This window comes from Arachis ipaensis, chromosome B5, assembly GCF_059453495.1.
Source record: "Arachis ipaensis isolate K30076 ecotype BB chromosome B5, ASM5945349v1, whole genome shotgun sequence".
Lineage (NCBI taxonomy): Eukaryota > Viridiplantae > Streptophyta > Magnoliopsida > Fabales > Fabaceae > Arachis > Arachis ipaensis.
This window is the reverse complement of record NC_142440.1, coordinates 29,260,849-29,277,859: the sequence shown is the minus strand read 5'-3', so window position 1 is coordinate 29,277,859 and position 17,011 is coordinate 29,260,849. Positions and strand designations below refer to the sequence as shown.

General features: G+C 38.2%; 1 protein-coding gene across 1 annotated transcript; it reads right to left on the bottom strand.

Annotated features, from left to right (window-relative positions):
- Nucleotides 1–12,471: 12,471 nt before the first annotated feature.
- LOC148563722 (uncharacterized) lies at nt 12,472–16,782 on the bottom strand. The gene is made up of 6 exons (XM_088486914.1): nt 16,740–16,782; nt 16,476–16,622; nt 14,655–15,059; nt 14,222–14,520; nt 12,758–13,725; nt 12,472–12,676 (listed from the first exon to the last, which is right to left on the bottom strand). The coding sequence occupies exons 1-6, from the start codon at nt 16,780–16,782 to the stop codon at nt 12,472–12,474; spliced, it is 2,067 nt and encodes a 688-aa protein (XP_088343040.1).
- Between the last annotated feature and the right edge of the window lie 229 nt (nt 16,783–17,011).

Sequence of the window (17,011 nt, the reverse complement as noted above, 5' to 3'; positions counted from 1 at the left end):
CCATTCAATCGAAGGTAGAACGGAAGTGGTTGTCAGGCACGCGTTCATAGGGGAATGATGATGACTTTGTCACGATCATCACATCCATGTTGAAGTGCGAATGAATATCTTAGAAGCGGAATAAGTTGAATTGAATAGAAAAACAATAGTACTTTGCATTAATCTTTGAGGAACAATAGAGCTCCACACCTTAATCTATGGTGTGTAGAAACTCTACCGTTAAAAAATACATAAGTGAAAGGTTCAGGCATGGCCGAATGGCCAGCCCCCATGATCTAAGAACTAAATGTCCCAAGATGTCTAATACAATAGTAAAAAGTCCTATTTATACTAAACTAGTTACTAGGGTTTACAGAATTGAGTAAATGATGTAGAAATCCACTTCTGGGGCCCACTTGGTGTGTGCTTGGGCTGAGCTTGAAGTTTACACGTGGAGAGGTCATTCTTGGAGTTGAACGCAAGTTTGTAACGTGTTTCTGGCGTTGAACTCCACTTTGCAACTTGTTTCTGGCATTTGACTCCAGAATGCAGCATGGAACTGGCGTTGAACGCCAGTTTACGTCGTCAATCCTTATTCAAAGTATGGACTATTATATATTGCTGGAAAGCCCTAGATGTCTACTTTCCAACGTAATTGGAAGCGAGCCATTTAGAGTTCTTTAGCTCCAGAAAATCTACTTTGAGTGCAGGGAGGTCAGAATCCAACAGCATCTGCAGTCCTTCTTCAACCTCTGAATCTGATTTTTGCTCAGGTGCCTCAATTTCAGCCAGAAAATACCTGAAATCATAGAAAAACACACAAACTCATAGTAAAGTCCATAAATGTGATTTTTAATTAAAAACTAATAAAAATATACTAAAAACTAACTACATCATACTGAAAACATACTAAAAACAATGCAAAAAAGCGTATAAATTATCCGCTCATCACAACACCAAACTTAAATTGTTGCTTGTCCCCAAGAAACTGAAAATCAAATAGGATAAAAAGAAGAGAATATTCTATAAATTCCAAAATATCAATGAAACATAGCTCCAATCAGATGAGCGGGACTTATAGCTTTTTGCCTCTTGAATAGTTTTGGCATCTCACTTTATCCATTGAAGTTCAGAATGATTGGCATCTATAGGAACTCAGAGTTCAGATAGTGTTATTGAGTCTCCTAGTTCAGTATGTTGATTCTTGAACACAGCTACTTTATGAGTCTTGGCCGTGGCCCTAAGCACTTTGTTTTCCAGTATTACCACCGGATACATAAATACCATAGACACATAATTGGGTGAACCTTTTCAGATTGTGACTCAGCTTTGCTAAAGTCCCCAATTAGAGGTGTCCAGGGTTCTTAAGCACACTCTTCTTTTGCTTTGGACCTTGACTTTAACCGCTCAGTATCAAGTTTTCACTTGACACCTTCACGCCACAAGCACATGGTTAGGGACAGCTTGGTTTAGTCGCTTAGGCCAGGATTTTATTCCTTTAGGCCCTCCTATCCACTGATGCTTAAAGCCTTGGGATCCTTTTTATTTACCCTTGCCTTTTGGTTTTAAGGGTTATTGGCTTTTTGCTCTTGCCTTTTGGTTTTAAGAGCTTTTGGCTTTTTCTGCTTGCTTTTTCCTTTTTCTTTCTATTATTTTTTTTTTCGCTATTTTTTTTCTGCAAGCTTTGTATTCACTGCTTTTTCTTGCTTCAAGAATCATTTTTATGATTTTTTAGATTATCAAATAACATTTCTCCTTATCATCATTCTTTCAAGAGCCAACATATTTAACATTCTTAAACAACAACTTCAAAAGACATATGCACTGTTCAAGCATTCATTCAGAAAATAAAAAGTATTGTCACCACATCAAAATAATTAAACTAGTTTCAAGGATGAATTCGAAACCATGTACTCCTTGTTCTTTTGTAATTAAAATATTTTTTTCATTCAAGAGAGGTGATGGATTCATAGGACATTCATAACTTTAAGGCATAGACACTTAAATACTAGTGATCATGAAGACAAAAACATAAACAAACATAAAGCATAAAAATCGAAAAACAGGAAAATAAATAAACAAGGAGATTAAGGAATGAGTCCACCTTAGTGAGGGTGGCGTCTTCCTCTTCTTGAAGAACCAATGGTGCTTTTGAGCTCCTCTATGTCTCTTCCTTGTCTTTCTTGCTCCTCCCTCATAGCTCTTTGATCTTCTCTAATTTCATGGAGGATGATGGAGTGCTCTTGATGTTCCACCCTTAATTATCCCATGTTGGAACTTAATTCACCTAGGGAAGTGTTGATTTGTTCCCAATAGTTTTGTGGAGGAAAGTGCATCCCTTGAGGCATCTCAGGAATTTCATGGTGAGGAATTTCCTCATGCTAATGTTGAGGTCCATGCTCTCTTGTTTGCTTCATCCTTTTCTTAGTGATGGGCTTGTCCTCTTCAATGAGGATGTCTCCCTCTATGTCAATCCCAGCCGAATTGCAGAGGTGGCAAATGAGGTGAGGAAAGGCTAACCTTTCCAAGTTGGAGGACTTGTTAGCCACCTTGTAGAGTTCTTGAGGTATAATCTCATGAACATCCACTTCCTCCCCAATCATGATGCTATGGATCATGATGGCCCGGTCTATAGTAACTTCAGACCGGTTGCTAGTAGAAATGATTGAGCGTTGAATGAATTCCAACCATCCTCTAGCTACTGGTTTGAGGTCAAGCCTTCTTAGTTGAACCGGCTTGCCTTTTGAGTCAATTTTCCATTGAGCTCCTTCCACACATATGTCCATGAGGACTTGGTCCAACCTTTGATCAAAGTTGACTCTTCTAGTGTAGGGGCGTGCGTTCTCTTCCATCATTGGCAAGTTGAATGCCAGCCTCACATTCTCCGGACTGAAATCTAAGTATTTCCCCCGAACCATGGTGAGCCAATTCTTTGGGTTCAGGTTCACACTTTGATCATGGTTTCTGGTAACCCATGCGTTTGCATAGAACTCTTGAACTATTAAGATCCTGACTTGTTGAATGGGGTTGGTTAGAACTTCCCAACCTCTTCTTTGGATTTCAAGTCGGATCTCTGGATACTCATTCTTTTTTAGTTTGAAAGGAACCTCAGGGATCACTTTCTTCTTGGCCACAACTTCATAGAAGTGGTCTTGATGAACCTTAGAGATGAATCTCTCCATCTCCCATGACTCAGAGGTGGAAGCGATTGCCTTCCCTTTCCTCTTCCTAGAGGTTTCTCTGGCCTTAGGTGCCATAAATGGTTATGGAAAAATAAAAAGCAATGCTTTTACCACACCAAACTTAAAATGGTTGCTCGTCCTCGAGCAAAAGAAAAGAGAAAGAAGTAGAAGAAGAAGAAAAATGGAGGAGATGGAGGGAGAAGGTGGATTCGGCCAAGGGGAAGAAGAGAGGGTTGTGTTGTGTGAAAATGAAGAAGGAATGAGGGGTTTATATAGGAGTGGGGAAGGGTTAGGGTTCGGCCATTTGGGGTTGGGTTTGGGAGGGAAATTATTTTGAATTTAAAGGTAGGTGGGGTTTTTGGGGAAGAGAGGATGGGAAAGAGTGATTGAGTTGATTGGTGAGGGGTATTTGGGGAAAAGTGATATGAAAAGGTGTGAAGAGGAGAAAAGAAAGGTAAGTGGGGATCCTGTGGGGTCTACAGATCTTGAGGTGTTTGAGGATTTCTCATCCCTTCACCTTTGAGGCGTGTGAAACGCCCTATATATGCAATCCTGGCGTTTAACGCCAGACTGCAGCATGTTTCTGGCGTTAAATGCCACTTCCATGCTTGCTTTGGGCGTTCAACGCCAGTCTACAGCATATTTCTGGCATTGAACGCCAGTATGGTGCATGTTTCTGGCGTTAAACGCCAGTCTGATGCTTGTTTCTGGCGTTTAACGCCAGCTTTCCTCTGAGTGCAATCCTGGCGCTTAAACGCCAGATTGCTGCTTGTTTCTGGTGTTTAACGCCAGTTTCATGCTCTGTTCTGGCGTTAAACGCCAGCCAGATGCTCCTTACTGGTGTTTAAACGCCAGTAAGCCCTTCCTCCAGGGTGTTCTGTTTTCAATGCTGTTTTTCATTCTGTTTTTTATTTTTCAGTAGTTTTTGTGACACCACATGATCATCAACCTAATAAAACATGAAATAACAAAGAGAAAATAAAATAAAAATGATTAAATAACATTGGGTTGCCTCCCAACAAGCGCTTCTTTAATGTCAATAGCTTGACAGTGGGCTCTCATAGAGCCACACAGGTGATCAGGTCAATTTTATAGACTCCCAACACCAAACTTAGAGTTTGGATATGGGAGTTCAACACCAAACTTAGAGTTTGGTTGAGGCCTCCCAACATCAAACTTAGAGTTTGACTGTGAGGGCTTTGGTTGACTCTGCAGTGAGAGAAGCTTTTCATGCTTCCTCTCCATGGTTACAGAAGGAGATCCTTGAGTTTTAAACACAAGGGAGTCCTCATTCAGTTGAAGGATCAATTCTCCTCTGTCCACATCAATCACAGCTCTTGCTGTGGCTAGGAAGGGTCTTCCAAGGATGATAGATTCATCCTCTTCCTTCCCAGTGTCTAGGATTATGAAATCAGCAGGGATGTAAAGGTCTTCAACCTTTACTAACATGTCCTCTACTAGTCCATAAGCCTGCTTTCTTGAGTTGTCTGCCATCTCTAGTGAGATTCTGGCAGCTTGTACCTCAAAGATTCCCAGTTTCTCCATTATAGAGAGTGACATGAGGTTTATCCCTGACCCAAGGTCACATAGAGCCTTCTCAAAAGTCATGGTGCCTATGGTACAAGGTATTAAGAACTTTCCAGGGTCCTGTCTCTTCTGAGGCAATGTCAGTTGATCCAGATCACTCAGTTCATTGGTGAGCAAGGGAGGTTCATCTTCCCAAGTCTCATTACCAAATAATTTGGAATTCAGCTTCATGATAGCACCAAGGTACTTGACAACTTGCTCTTCAGTAACATCTTCATTCTCTTCAGAAGAAGAATACTCATCAGAGCTCATGAATGGCATAAGGAGGTTTAATGGAATCTCTATGGCCTCTAGATGAGCCTCAGAGTCCTTTGGTTCCTCAGAGGGAAACTCCTTATTGATCACTAGACGTCCCAGGAGGTCTTCCTCACTGGGATTCACGTCCTCCTCCTCTTTTGTGGTTTCGGCCATGATGGTCAATTCAATGGCCTTGCACTCTCCTTTTGGATTTTCTTCTATATTGCTTGGGAGAGTACTAGGAGGGATTTCAGTGACCCTTTTACTCAGCTGACCCACTTGTGCTTCTAAATTTCTAATGGATGACCTTGTTTCATTCATGAAACTTAGAGTGGGCTTAGATAGATCAGAGACTATATTTGCCAAGCTAGATGGATTCTGCTCAGAACTCTCTGTCTTTTGCTGAGTGGATGATGGAAAAGGCTTGCTATTGCTAAACCTGTTTCTTCCACCATTATTAAAGCCTTGTTGAGGTTTTTGTTGATCCTTCCATGAGAGATTTGGGTGATTTCTCCATGAGGGGTTATATGTGTTTCCATAGGGTTCACCCATGTAATTCACCTCTGCTATTGCAGGGTTCTCAGGATCATACGCTTCTTCCTCAGAAGATGCCTCTTGAGTACTGTTGGATGCAGCTTGCATTCCATTCAGACTCTGAGACTTGCTGAGTCAATATTTTGTTCTGAGCCAGTATGGCATTCAGAGTATCAATTTCAAGAACTCCCTTCTTCATAGGCGTCCCATTATTCACAGGATTCCTTTCAGAAGTGTACATGAACTGGTTGTTAGCAACCATGTCAATGAGTTCTTGAACTTCTGCAGGCATTTTATTTAGGTGAATGGATCCACCTGCAGAAGTATCCAATGACATCTTATCTAATTCAGACAGACCATTATAGAATATATCCAGGATGGTCCATTCTGAAAGCATGTCAGAAGGACACTTTTTGGTCAGTTACTTATATCTCTCCCAAGCTTCATAACCTATTTACCTTCTTTCTGTCTGAAGGTTTGAACATCCACTCTAAGCTTACTGAGCTTTTAAGGAGGAAAGAACTTGGCTAAGAAAGCCGTGACCAGCTTATCCCAAGAGTTCAGGCTATCTTTGGGTTTAGAGTCCAACCACACTCTAGCTCTGTCTCTTACAGCAAACGGGAAAATCATAAGCCTGTAGACCTCGAGATCAACCCCATTGGTCTTAACAGTATCACAGATCTGCAAAAATTAAGTTAAGAACTGAAAAGGATCTTCAGATGGAAGTCCATGAAACTTGCAGTTCTGCTGCATCAGAGAAACTAATTGAGGTTTCAGCTCAAAGTTGTTTGCTTCAATGGCAGGGATGGAGATGCTTCTTCCATGTAAATTAGAATTAGATGCAGTAAAGTCACCAAGCATCCTCCTTGCATTATTATTATTTTTGACTGCCATCTCCTCTTCCTGTTCGAAAATTCCTGTAAGGTTGTCTCTGGATTGTTGTATTTTAGCTTCTCTTAGTTTCCTTTTTAGAGTCCTTTCGGTTTCAGGATCTGCTTCAACAAGAATGTTCTTGTCCTTGCTCCTGCTCATATGACAAAGAAGGGAATAACAAAGAAAATATGGAATCCTCTATGTCACAGTATAGAGATTCATTTGTGTGAGTAGAAGAAGAAAAGAATGTAATGTAAAGAAGAGAAGAGGAAAAACTCGAACACAGAGAGGGAGGTGGTGTTCGAATTTTTGGGTGAAAGAGAAGTATTAGTAGATGAATAAATAAATAGAAGGAGATGAGAGAGAGAATTTCGAAATTTAATTAAAATAAAAATTAAAATTGAAAGTTAGATTTCGAAAATTAAAGTTGAAATTAAATTAAAATTAAAACAATTAGTTAATTAAAAAAAAGAATTTTGAAAAAGGAGAGAGGGAATTTTCGAAAGTAAGAGAGAGAGGATTAGTTAGGTAGTTTTGAAAAAGATATGATTGAAACAAAAAGATAAGATTGATTGAAAAAGTTTTGAAATTTGTTTTTGAAAAAGATATGATTGAAATTTAAAAAGATATGATTGAAAAAAAAGATAAGATTTGAAAATCAATTTTAAAAAGATAAGAAGTTAGAAAAGATTTTGAAATTGAATTTGAAAAAGATATGATTGAAATTTTAATTTGAAAAAGATTTGAAAAGAAAATTAAAAAGATTTGATTTTGAAAACTAAAGTTGATTACTTGACTAACAAGAAACTAAAAAGATATGATTCTAGAGTTTAAAGATTGAATCTTTCTTAATAAGCAAGTAACAACTTGAAATTTTTCAATCAATCACATTAAATGCTAATAAAATCTTTGAAAATTAAGAAATAAAGTAAGAGAAAGATTTTGAAAATCAAATTTAAAAAGTTTTCGAAAATATGAAGGAAAAATGAAAAAGATTTGATTTTTGAAAAAGATTTTGAAAAGATAGGATTTTTAAAATGAAAATTTGATTTGATTCATAAGAAACAATTAAATTTAAAAACTTTTTGACTAAATCAAATCATATTTTCGAAAGTTTTGAGTGAAATAAGGAAAAGATATTTTTTATTTTTGAATTTTTAATGAAGAAAGAGAAAAACATGAAAAAGACTCATAACATAAAAATTATGAATCAAAACACACAATGCATGCAAGAACACTATGAATGTCAAGATGAACACCAAGAACACTTTGAAGATCAAGATGAACATCAAGACTTTATTTTTGAAAATTTTTAAGAAAAGAAAAATATGCAAGACACTAAACTTAGAAATTTTCAAACTTTAGAAACTAACAAATTAAAAATGCATATGAAAAACAAGAAAAGACACAAAACAAGGAAATATGAAGATCAAATAAGAAGACTGGCCAGAAACAACTTGAAGATCATGAAGAACATATGATGAATTTTTGAAAATTCTTGAGAAAAAAAAAACACATGCAAGACACCAAACTAAAAGAAATTGACTCTAGACTCAAACAAGAAACACAAAAATATTTTTGATTTTATGAATTTGTAAATTTTTTGTATTTTTCGAAAATTAATTGGGAAAAACGAAAAAAGAAATTTTTTTTTATTTTTTTCGAAAATAAGAATAATAAAAACAAAAAGGTTAAAATTAAAATAAAGTTACCTAATTTGAGCAACAAGATAAACCGTCAGTTGTCCAAACTCGAACAATCTCCGGCAACGGCGCCAAAAACTTGGTGTGCGAAATCGTGATCATTCCATTCCATGGTAATGGCGCTAAAAACTCAATACGCACGTTCATGATCTTATATCTGTTTCACAACTTCGTACAACTAACCAGCAAGTGCACTGGGTTGTCCAAGTAATAAACCTTACGTGAGTAAGGGTCGATCCCACGGAGATTGTCGGCTTGAAGCAAGCTATGGTCACCTTGTAAATCTCAGTCAGGTGGATTAAATAGTATTAAGAAATTATAGTGGATGAAAATAAATAAAATATAAAATAGGATAGTGGTACTTATGTAATTCATTGGTGAGAATTTCAGATAAACGTATAGAGATGCTTTCGTTCCTCTGATCTCTGCTTTCCTGCTATCTTCATCCAATCAATCCTACTCCTTTCCATGGCAAGCTTTATGTAGAGCATCACCATTGTCAATGGCTACATCCCATCCTCCTGTGAAAATGGTCCAATGCACTGTCACTGCATGGCTAATCATCTGTCGGTTCTCGATCATACTGGAATAGGATTTACTATCCTTTTGCGTCTGTCACTACGCCCAGCACTCGCGAGTTTGAAGCTCGTCACAGCCATCCCTTCCCAGATCCTACTCGGAATACCACAGACAAGGTTTAGACTTTCCAGATCTCAGGAATGGCCATCCATGGGTTCTAATTTATACCACGAAGACGCTAATAACTCGGACTCGGTCCCCTGTATTAAATATCCAAGAGATATCCATTCAATTGAAGGTAGAACGGAAGTGGTTGTCAGGCACGCGTTCATAGGGGAATGATGATGACTTTGTCACGATCATCACATCCATGTTGAAGTGCGAATGAATATCTTAGAAGCGGAATAAGTTGAATTGAATAGAAAAACAGTAGTACTTTGCATTAATCTTTGAGGAACAGCAGAGCTCCACACCTTAATCTATGGTGTGTAGAAACTCTACCGTTGAAAAATACATAAGTGAAAGGTTCAGGCATGGCCGAATGGCCAGCCCCATGATCTAAGAACTAAACGTCCCAAGATGTCTAATACAATAGTAAAAAGTCCTATTTATACTAAACTAGTTACTAGGGTTTACAGAATTGAGTAAATGATGTAGAAATCCACTTCCGGGGCCCACTTGGTGTGTGCTTGGGCTGAGCTTGAAGTTTACACGTGGAGAGGTCATTCTTGGAGTTGAACGCCAGTTTGTAACGTGTTTCTGGCGTTGAACTCCACTTTGCAACTTATTTCTGGCGTTTGACTCCAGAATGCAGCATGGAACTGGCGTTGAACGCCAGTTTACGTCATCAATCCTTATTCAAAGTATGGACTATTATATATTGCTGGAAAGCCCTGGATATCTACTTTCTAACGCAATTGGAAGCGCGCCATTTGAAGTTTTGTAGCTCCAGAAAATCCACTTTGAGTGCAAGGAGGTCAGAATCCAACAGCATCTGCAGTCCTTTTTCAACCTCTGAATCTGATTTTTGCTCAGGTCCCTCAATTTCAGCTAGAAAATACCTGAAATCACAGAAAAACACACAAACTCATAGTAAAGTCCAGAAATATAATTTTTAATTAAAAACTAATAAAAATTTACTAAAAACTAACTAAATCATACTGAAAATATACTAAAAACAATGCCAAAAAGCGTATAAATTATCCGCTCATCAAACGACTTCAATCATATAAATGCATTTATACACAAAATAATGGACATATAGAATCAAACAAATCAAGGATTGCAATCATAGAAAGAGAACAATGCACACAAGAATGGAAATAAGTGGTTATATGATGTAACCGTGCAATTAAGCTCAAAACTCACATGCTTGTGTGTTCTTAGCTCAAAAACCTTTCTCCAAAATTAATTCCTTCAAGCAAGTTTAACACAAATTTTTTTCGAATTGGTAGGGTGCCCTAAAAACAGTTACTTTGAAAAGAAATCATCATTCTAACTAAGTAGTCCTAACAAGAAGTGATTGGATGGAAAAAGTAATTCATCTAGTTCAAGCACAACCAAGCAATCACTTAACAAGCATAACTCTAGATATATGTACAAACAACTACCATGTAAAAAAATGTTTAAATGCAAAAATTAGCCATGCATTGCAAATTATCCTAATTAACAAAAGAAAATTTAAATTTGGGTGTTGAAAAGAATGGTTGTTACCTACGGAAGTCGGTAAACGACTTTCCCACACTTAGAAATTTGTACGGTCCTCTGTGCTATCAATGATGAACAGAGTGGGTCTGGGAGTGTCACTCGCAATGGCCATAGGATGGTGAAACAAGGACGTCTCCTTGTTCACCTCTTGATTACTTCTTTGCCATGATCCGAGGTGGACTCCGGATTGTCGGTTTCCACCGTAGGTGGGTTGGTGAATCTTGCAGGAACTTTCTTTTCTACCTCATCAGTGCGGCTAGAGTTCTTCAACCGCTTAGCAAGTGGCTTGGCCTTTGAGGAAGTTGGCGCCTAAGTGGTCGCTCTTTGAGTTGGCCTTTTTGTATGTGTCTCTTTAGAACCCTTTCCTTCCCATTCTTGGTGGCCATCCTGAAAAGGAAGAAAAAGAAGAAGCATTAAGCTTAGAGAGACAAAGACTGGAATTATTAAAGTGCAAGTGAAAATTAATGCCGCAAAGGAGTGAAGCGTCTTAAAAACATGGTAGCTACTACATGCAAGTAAGACGACAAAATGAGCAATGAGGCATATCACTAGCATGAGATGCAAGAGTGAAAGAAGCATGCAAGTATAAAGCATGAGAAGAATAAACTCAAGTATCAATAATAGCAATGGTAACACATGCAAGAATGGTAGAAGTCATAGAAAAACTGTTGGCTCAACTAACTCCAAGACAATGAGGTCTAGAAATTGAAAAATGTGGGGTTAGAGAGCATTGAACCACTCATTCTTTCATGACGCTACAAGCACAGCAAACCACAAATAATGAGCATTTGATGACGAAAAATCATGAAAATGACGCTTGATGCTCATGTAGCGCAAGTGTTGTGAGAGAGAGACACTAAGTTGAAAGATAAAGGTCAACAATGAATAAAGATATCATTGGCTCTTTTTCACAAACACTTGGTGTACAAAGTGTAAATAACAAGCAAATTTGATGAGTCTAAGGGGAATATGCCCCAAAATAGAGTGTCATCTACCATAGCACAAACAATCCAAGAGGTATGAAAGAATCCACCAATTCAAAAAGTAAATAAGATTCAACACCCATACAAGAAAATAAAAGGGAAGAAAAGAAACAAGAGTGAGCACACAAAAAAATAAACAACAAAGTTAAAATGCAACCAAGAACAGAGAGAGTAGAGTAATTAAATGCAATAGTAAAGAAAAATTTGAAAAAGAAACAAAAGAGGAAGAAGGGAAATGCCACCTTGAAAGAGGGAGAAAGTTAGGTTGAGTGTAAGTGAGAAAAGGAGAAAAAGAAGGAGAAGAAAAGAGGAGAGAGAAGATGTGGTAAGGAGGAGGAAAAAGAAAGGAAGAAGAAATAGAAGAAAGAAAATGAAGAAAGAAAGAAAACAGGGCGCGCTGCACTTTAGCTACGTCATCAATGTGACGCGTGCGCGTCGCCCATGCTCACGCGTGGATGGTGAAAAGAACGACTGACGCGTGCGCGTCGTCCACGCTTACGCGTGGGGAGCAATTGTGCTCCACGCATGAAATTTGCACAGTACCGGTGCAACTCTCTGATTTTTGTACCAGGAGTTCCAAGATCATCCAGCGACGCGTGTGCATCGTCCACGCTCATCCGTGGATGCGCGAAAAACACAGGGACGCGTAGGCATCAGCTGACGTGCACGCGTGGAGGGGGTTTGTGCTTCTGGCGCCCCTCCTGCACAATTCCATCGCAACTCTCTGGTTTTTGTACTAGGGGTGGTGGCATTGAAATCGGCGCGTACGCGTCGTCCACACATACGCGTAGAACGATTTTTTTTTTTAAAACAAAAACATGAGGGAAGACAATTATAGACCAATCTTGGCATTCATTCAAGCTAGATACTTCAAAAACACTTAAAATTTCAGGCAATACTCAAAATCAAGCATTTTTCTTCAAAATTGCCAATTTAACCAAACCAAGATCAATGAAATCCTCATGAAGACTCTAACAAGCTCAACAAAATCAAACAAAATCAAGCACACTTAGACCAACTCACAAAATTAAACAATCACAAAATTAAACAAAGACTCTAAAACTACATGCAAGAAATTATGTACAAGGAGGATCATACCATGGTGGGGTGTTTCCCACCTAGCACTTTTCTTTAACGTCCTTAAGTTGGATGGTCATGAGCTTGCTATCACCTCTTTGGAACATCCTCAAGGACATCCATCTTGTCCTTCTTGTTAGCCTTGGTAAGAGTGTTCTTCAAGGGGAGATGCTTCCACTTGTCAATTGAACCATGATTGGGTGCCTTGCTTACTTGAGAATGTGGAAGTTGTGGATCCTTTCTGTTTTCCTTGCTAAGTCCTCTTAGCTCGAAGTCTCTATTGACACTTATCTCACTATCACTCCCAAAGTGTTCTTCAATTACATTATCTTCAACAATGTCACAACCAAAAATTGAGTGGACCTCTAGAGGTTACCTCATGATTTTCTCCAATTTAAACTTCACCACCTTCCCTTTGGCTTCAAATAAGTAATTCCCCGAAAATGTATCTAGTTTAAACTGGGATGTTTTCAAGAATGGCCTCCCAAGTAAGATGGAGGATGGTCTATCCAAATCAATGGGAGGTGTCTCTAGAATATGGAAATCCACCGAAAAGATTAAGTTCTGAATTCTCACCAACACATTCTCGGCAATACCCACAACTAAAATTATACTGTTGTCCACAAGCACAAACCTAGCCCCGGATCGCCTCAGCTGTGCAAGGTTCGATTTCTCATAAATCGAGAGTGGCATAATGCTCACACACGACCCTAGGTCGCACATGCAATCCTTAAGTTGAATCTCACCAATCATACAAGATACCAAACAAGGACCGGGATCACTATATTTTTCAGGAAAATCATCCATCACAGAAGAAAAAGAATTACATAATGGATTCATCCCTAATCCATCAATCTTCTCTTTGTGAGTGCACACATCCTTAAGGAACTTCGAATATTTTGGGACTTGATGTATGGCATCAAAAAGTGGAATAGTTACCTCCACATTCTTGAAGATTTGTACTATGTTGGGATCAAGCTCCTCATGCTTCTTGGGCTTCTTAGCTATCGTAGGAAAAGGTATAGGAATTTGTTCCTCTAAGTTATTCTTCCTCTTCGATTCCTTGGCCCTCAATTGTTCTTCTTCTTCCTTTGTAACTTCTCCCTCCTTTTCATCTTCATCTGTCTCCATTGTTTCACCAACTTCTACATTAGGAACATCCTCCGCCAACTTGATAGGCTTTTGTTCAACTTCCTCAAGCGTTATACCACTCCTCAAGGTAATTGTATTGATGCTATCCCTTGGGTTTTGGGATAGGCTGAGAAGGAAGGCTAGATGAGCTAGAGGCTTGGTTGGTGTTGGTATTTTTGGTAGGAGGTAGGGCCAACTTTGAGAGAATCTCGGCTATGAAAGACATTTGAGCACTTATAGTGCCAACTTGTGCATTGAGATTCCTAGTGTTCTCTTCATTTTTCTCTATCATAGCCCTAAGTCTCTCTTGTTCTTGGCAGAGTGTACGGTGAGAGTCATCACCTTGGTTTGTGGAAGAAGAAGAAGAAGGTTGATTGGTTTGTTGTCTTTGGTGAGGCATTTAGTATCTATGGTTGTTGGCTTGGTTTTATTGTGAGTGTTGGTATGGTTGGTTATGGTGGTTTTGGTTGGCTTGGTAGGTATTGTTGTGGTGTTGAGAAGGTGAGTTGCCTTGGTTCCATCTTTGATTGTGGTTGTTTCCTTGAGCATTGTCCCTCCACCCTTGATTAGAGCTATTACCATGGGAGTAATTTCTTTGACCTTGAACTTGATAGGGTGGACGGTTGTTGTAGTTGTTGGCTAACGCAAGAGTGTAATCCTCTTAGACTTGAGGGCATTGGTCGGTATAGTGTGAGGTACAAGAGCATACCCCACACACTCTTGGAGGTCCTTCAAGTTGGAGAATTTGTGGTGGAGCTTGGATGGTTTGGATTGAGTGAGATGCCTTTTGTCTTTGGTGAATCTCCTTGAGGAGAGTGGTCATTTCTCCAAGCACTTTAGTCAAAGCCAAGTCAGAAGAAGGTGCTTCCACCACACTCTTGGAAGGATTGTTCCTTACTTTCACATGTTGGGTAGCTTCGGCGACATCATTAATCAAACTCCTTGCTTCCGCCGCCGTCTTGTTCTTAGAAAGGGAACCACCACTAGAGGCGGTGAACAATCTCTTATCTGGTGCACAAAGACCTCCAGTGAAATAGCTAATAAGCAATGAGTGTCTAACCCATGATGTGGACAAGATTCTAACAACCTCTTAAATTGAGTCCAATATTCATAGAGTGTCTCTTGGTCTCTTTGCATTATACCAGAAATTTCCTTCCAGATGTAGTCGGTCTTCTCCAGAGGAAAGAACTTATCTAAGAACTCTCTTCTCAATAGGTCCCATTCAGTCACCACTTCATCAGGTTGGGAGTAGAACCATTCTTTTGCTTGCCCCTCAAGAGAGAAGGGGAAAGCAAAAACCATGATAGAAATCTCATCGGCACCATGCCTTCGAGCCGTAGAACACGCTACTTTAAAGTCTCTCAAATGCCTAACGGGGTCTTGGCCCGGTAGTCCATGGTACTTAGGAAGCAAGTTAATTAGACTATTCTTCAGCTCAAAATTAGGATCAAGATTCGGATACCTAGCTTGCAACGGTTGAAGAATGAGATCCGGTGCTCCTTGTTCATGCAAGGTAATCCTACGTGGCTCTGCCATGTGGTTTTCACCTGTAGTATGCAAAGATGTATCAGTAGTGCTAACAGAGGAATAGAAAGTTCCTTCATTTTTTCAATCTTTTTGAGTTTTTGTTTTGAGTACTGTGGTTTTTGACTTTTTTTCAATTAAATTTTTATTCAGTGAAGAATTTAGGGAAGATTTAAAGTAGGTTCATGTTCTTCAGATGCAGAGTTCTTCTGCTCTCTTGTTCTGTTTTTTAATTTTTTTTATTTTTTTATTATATGATTAATTATTCTGTAATATTGAATAAATTTGATGTACGTTCAATTTTAGAATTCTGCTCTGTTGATATAGGTTCAATTTTTTATTTTTTTAATTCTGCTTTATTGAATTAACTAGATGAATTGCTGAATTTCATTATGTTGAATGCCATATGAATTGTATGAACTATGAATTGATATACTGGTCTGGATTCTGGATTGCTGGAGAATTCATCTAGTTAACAGAGCAATATAATGAATTGCTGAATTTAATTATGTTGCTTCCTTCCTCCAACAACAAGTTCACCTACAACTGCGACAACCACACCTTCAATTTCCTCGTCAATAATGGCTTAGTCGATTCCTCTCTTTTTCTCTCTAGATCTGTTTTTCTCTAATTCAATTTTGTGTATATATGTATGTATTTTTGCTTAGATGATTGTTAGGGTGAAATTCTCATTGTGTTTGAGTGATTTGAAATGCTACATTGTCGTTTTCAGCTTACTGTGTTGTTGCGGATGAATTTGTTGGAAGGCAGGTTTCTATTGCGTTTCTGGAGCGAGTGAAGGATGATTTTATTTCAAATATTGCGTTTCTGTTTTGTCCCTTTGTTGCTCGTTGAAGGTATGCTATATTGTAAGTTGTAACTACAACTGAAGCATGAAGTTGGGTTTTAGAATTTTCTTTTTTGAGGTTGTACCAATTTTTTAGGAGAACTGTTTGGAAGGGTTGAATGTTAAAATAGAAGTTAGTCAATTATTGGTAAATCTCTTTTCTTTTAGGATTTTCAGGGGCAGAGGATGGTTTGTTTTGCACATCTTGAAAAAATATTGCTGCTGAGATTGGTTCATAGCTATTTTTAATTAGTAATTTGACATTAATTGAGCGAATTTTGTCTAGTTAAGTAATTATTGACATTGTTGATAATTTTTTATTGAATGTGGATAACTGGATATAGTATTTTATGCCATGATTTTTTCTGTTCTAAATTTTGATGTTTGAATTTGAATGTAGAATTTTAATGATGAGATGAGATATAGTTTAGTTAGTGGGTGGGTTATGAAAATTTAAATCTTATTATTATATGAATGATTGAACTTAAATTTTAAAAAGATTTATATTATATTTTTAATAATTTTATTTTATATTTAACGAAACCGGTTCGACTACAGTTCGAACCTAAAGTTTGGGTATTCCGGTTCGAACCTCCCGAACTAGATACCACATCAACCAACTTTGCCAACAGCTCAAGTGTTCTGACCTCGGGAAACTGCCGATGACAATGGAACAGGACCTGAAAATCCTCGTCACTCCCTATGATGAAACAATCGTACTTCACATCATTTCGCAGCACTGAGATAGGAATACGATAGAATAACTTCTGAACCTATTTCATGCCTTGCAGCCCAAGTTTCTGTAGTATAGAATTCAAGAAGTCATCGAACCTCGTCGTAGGTCTCATAAAAATACTGAGAGGATCTTTATCAGTGAACTTCACACTGATAAACCTCATTTGTAGGGTTTATCTTGTATTGAATTTAGAGGGTTTTATCATCTTTTCCTACAGTTATTCAACGAAATAGCATGGTTTTGTAAATTCTCCTTTAATTGTGCTTAAAAGTGAAAACATGCTTTTTAGGTCTTAAAATAGCTAAATCTAATTCACCTTGATTCCATTAGATGCCTTGATATGTTTTTTAAGTAATTTCAGATTTAGGAAGCAAAGATTGGATCAAGGGAAT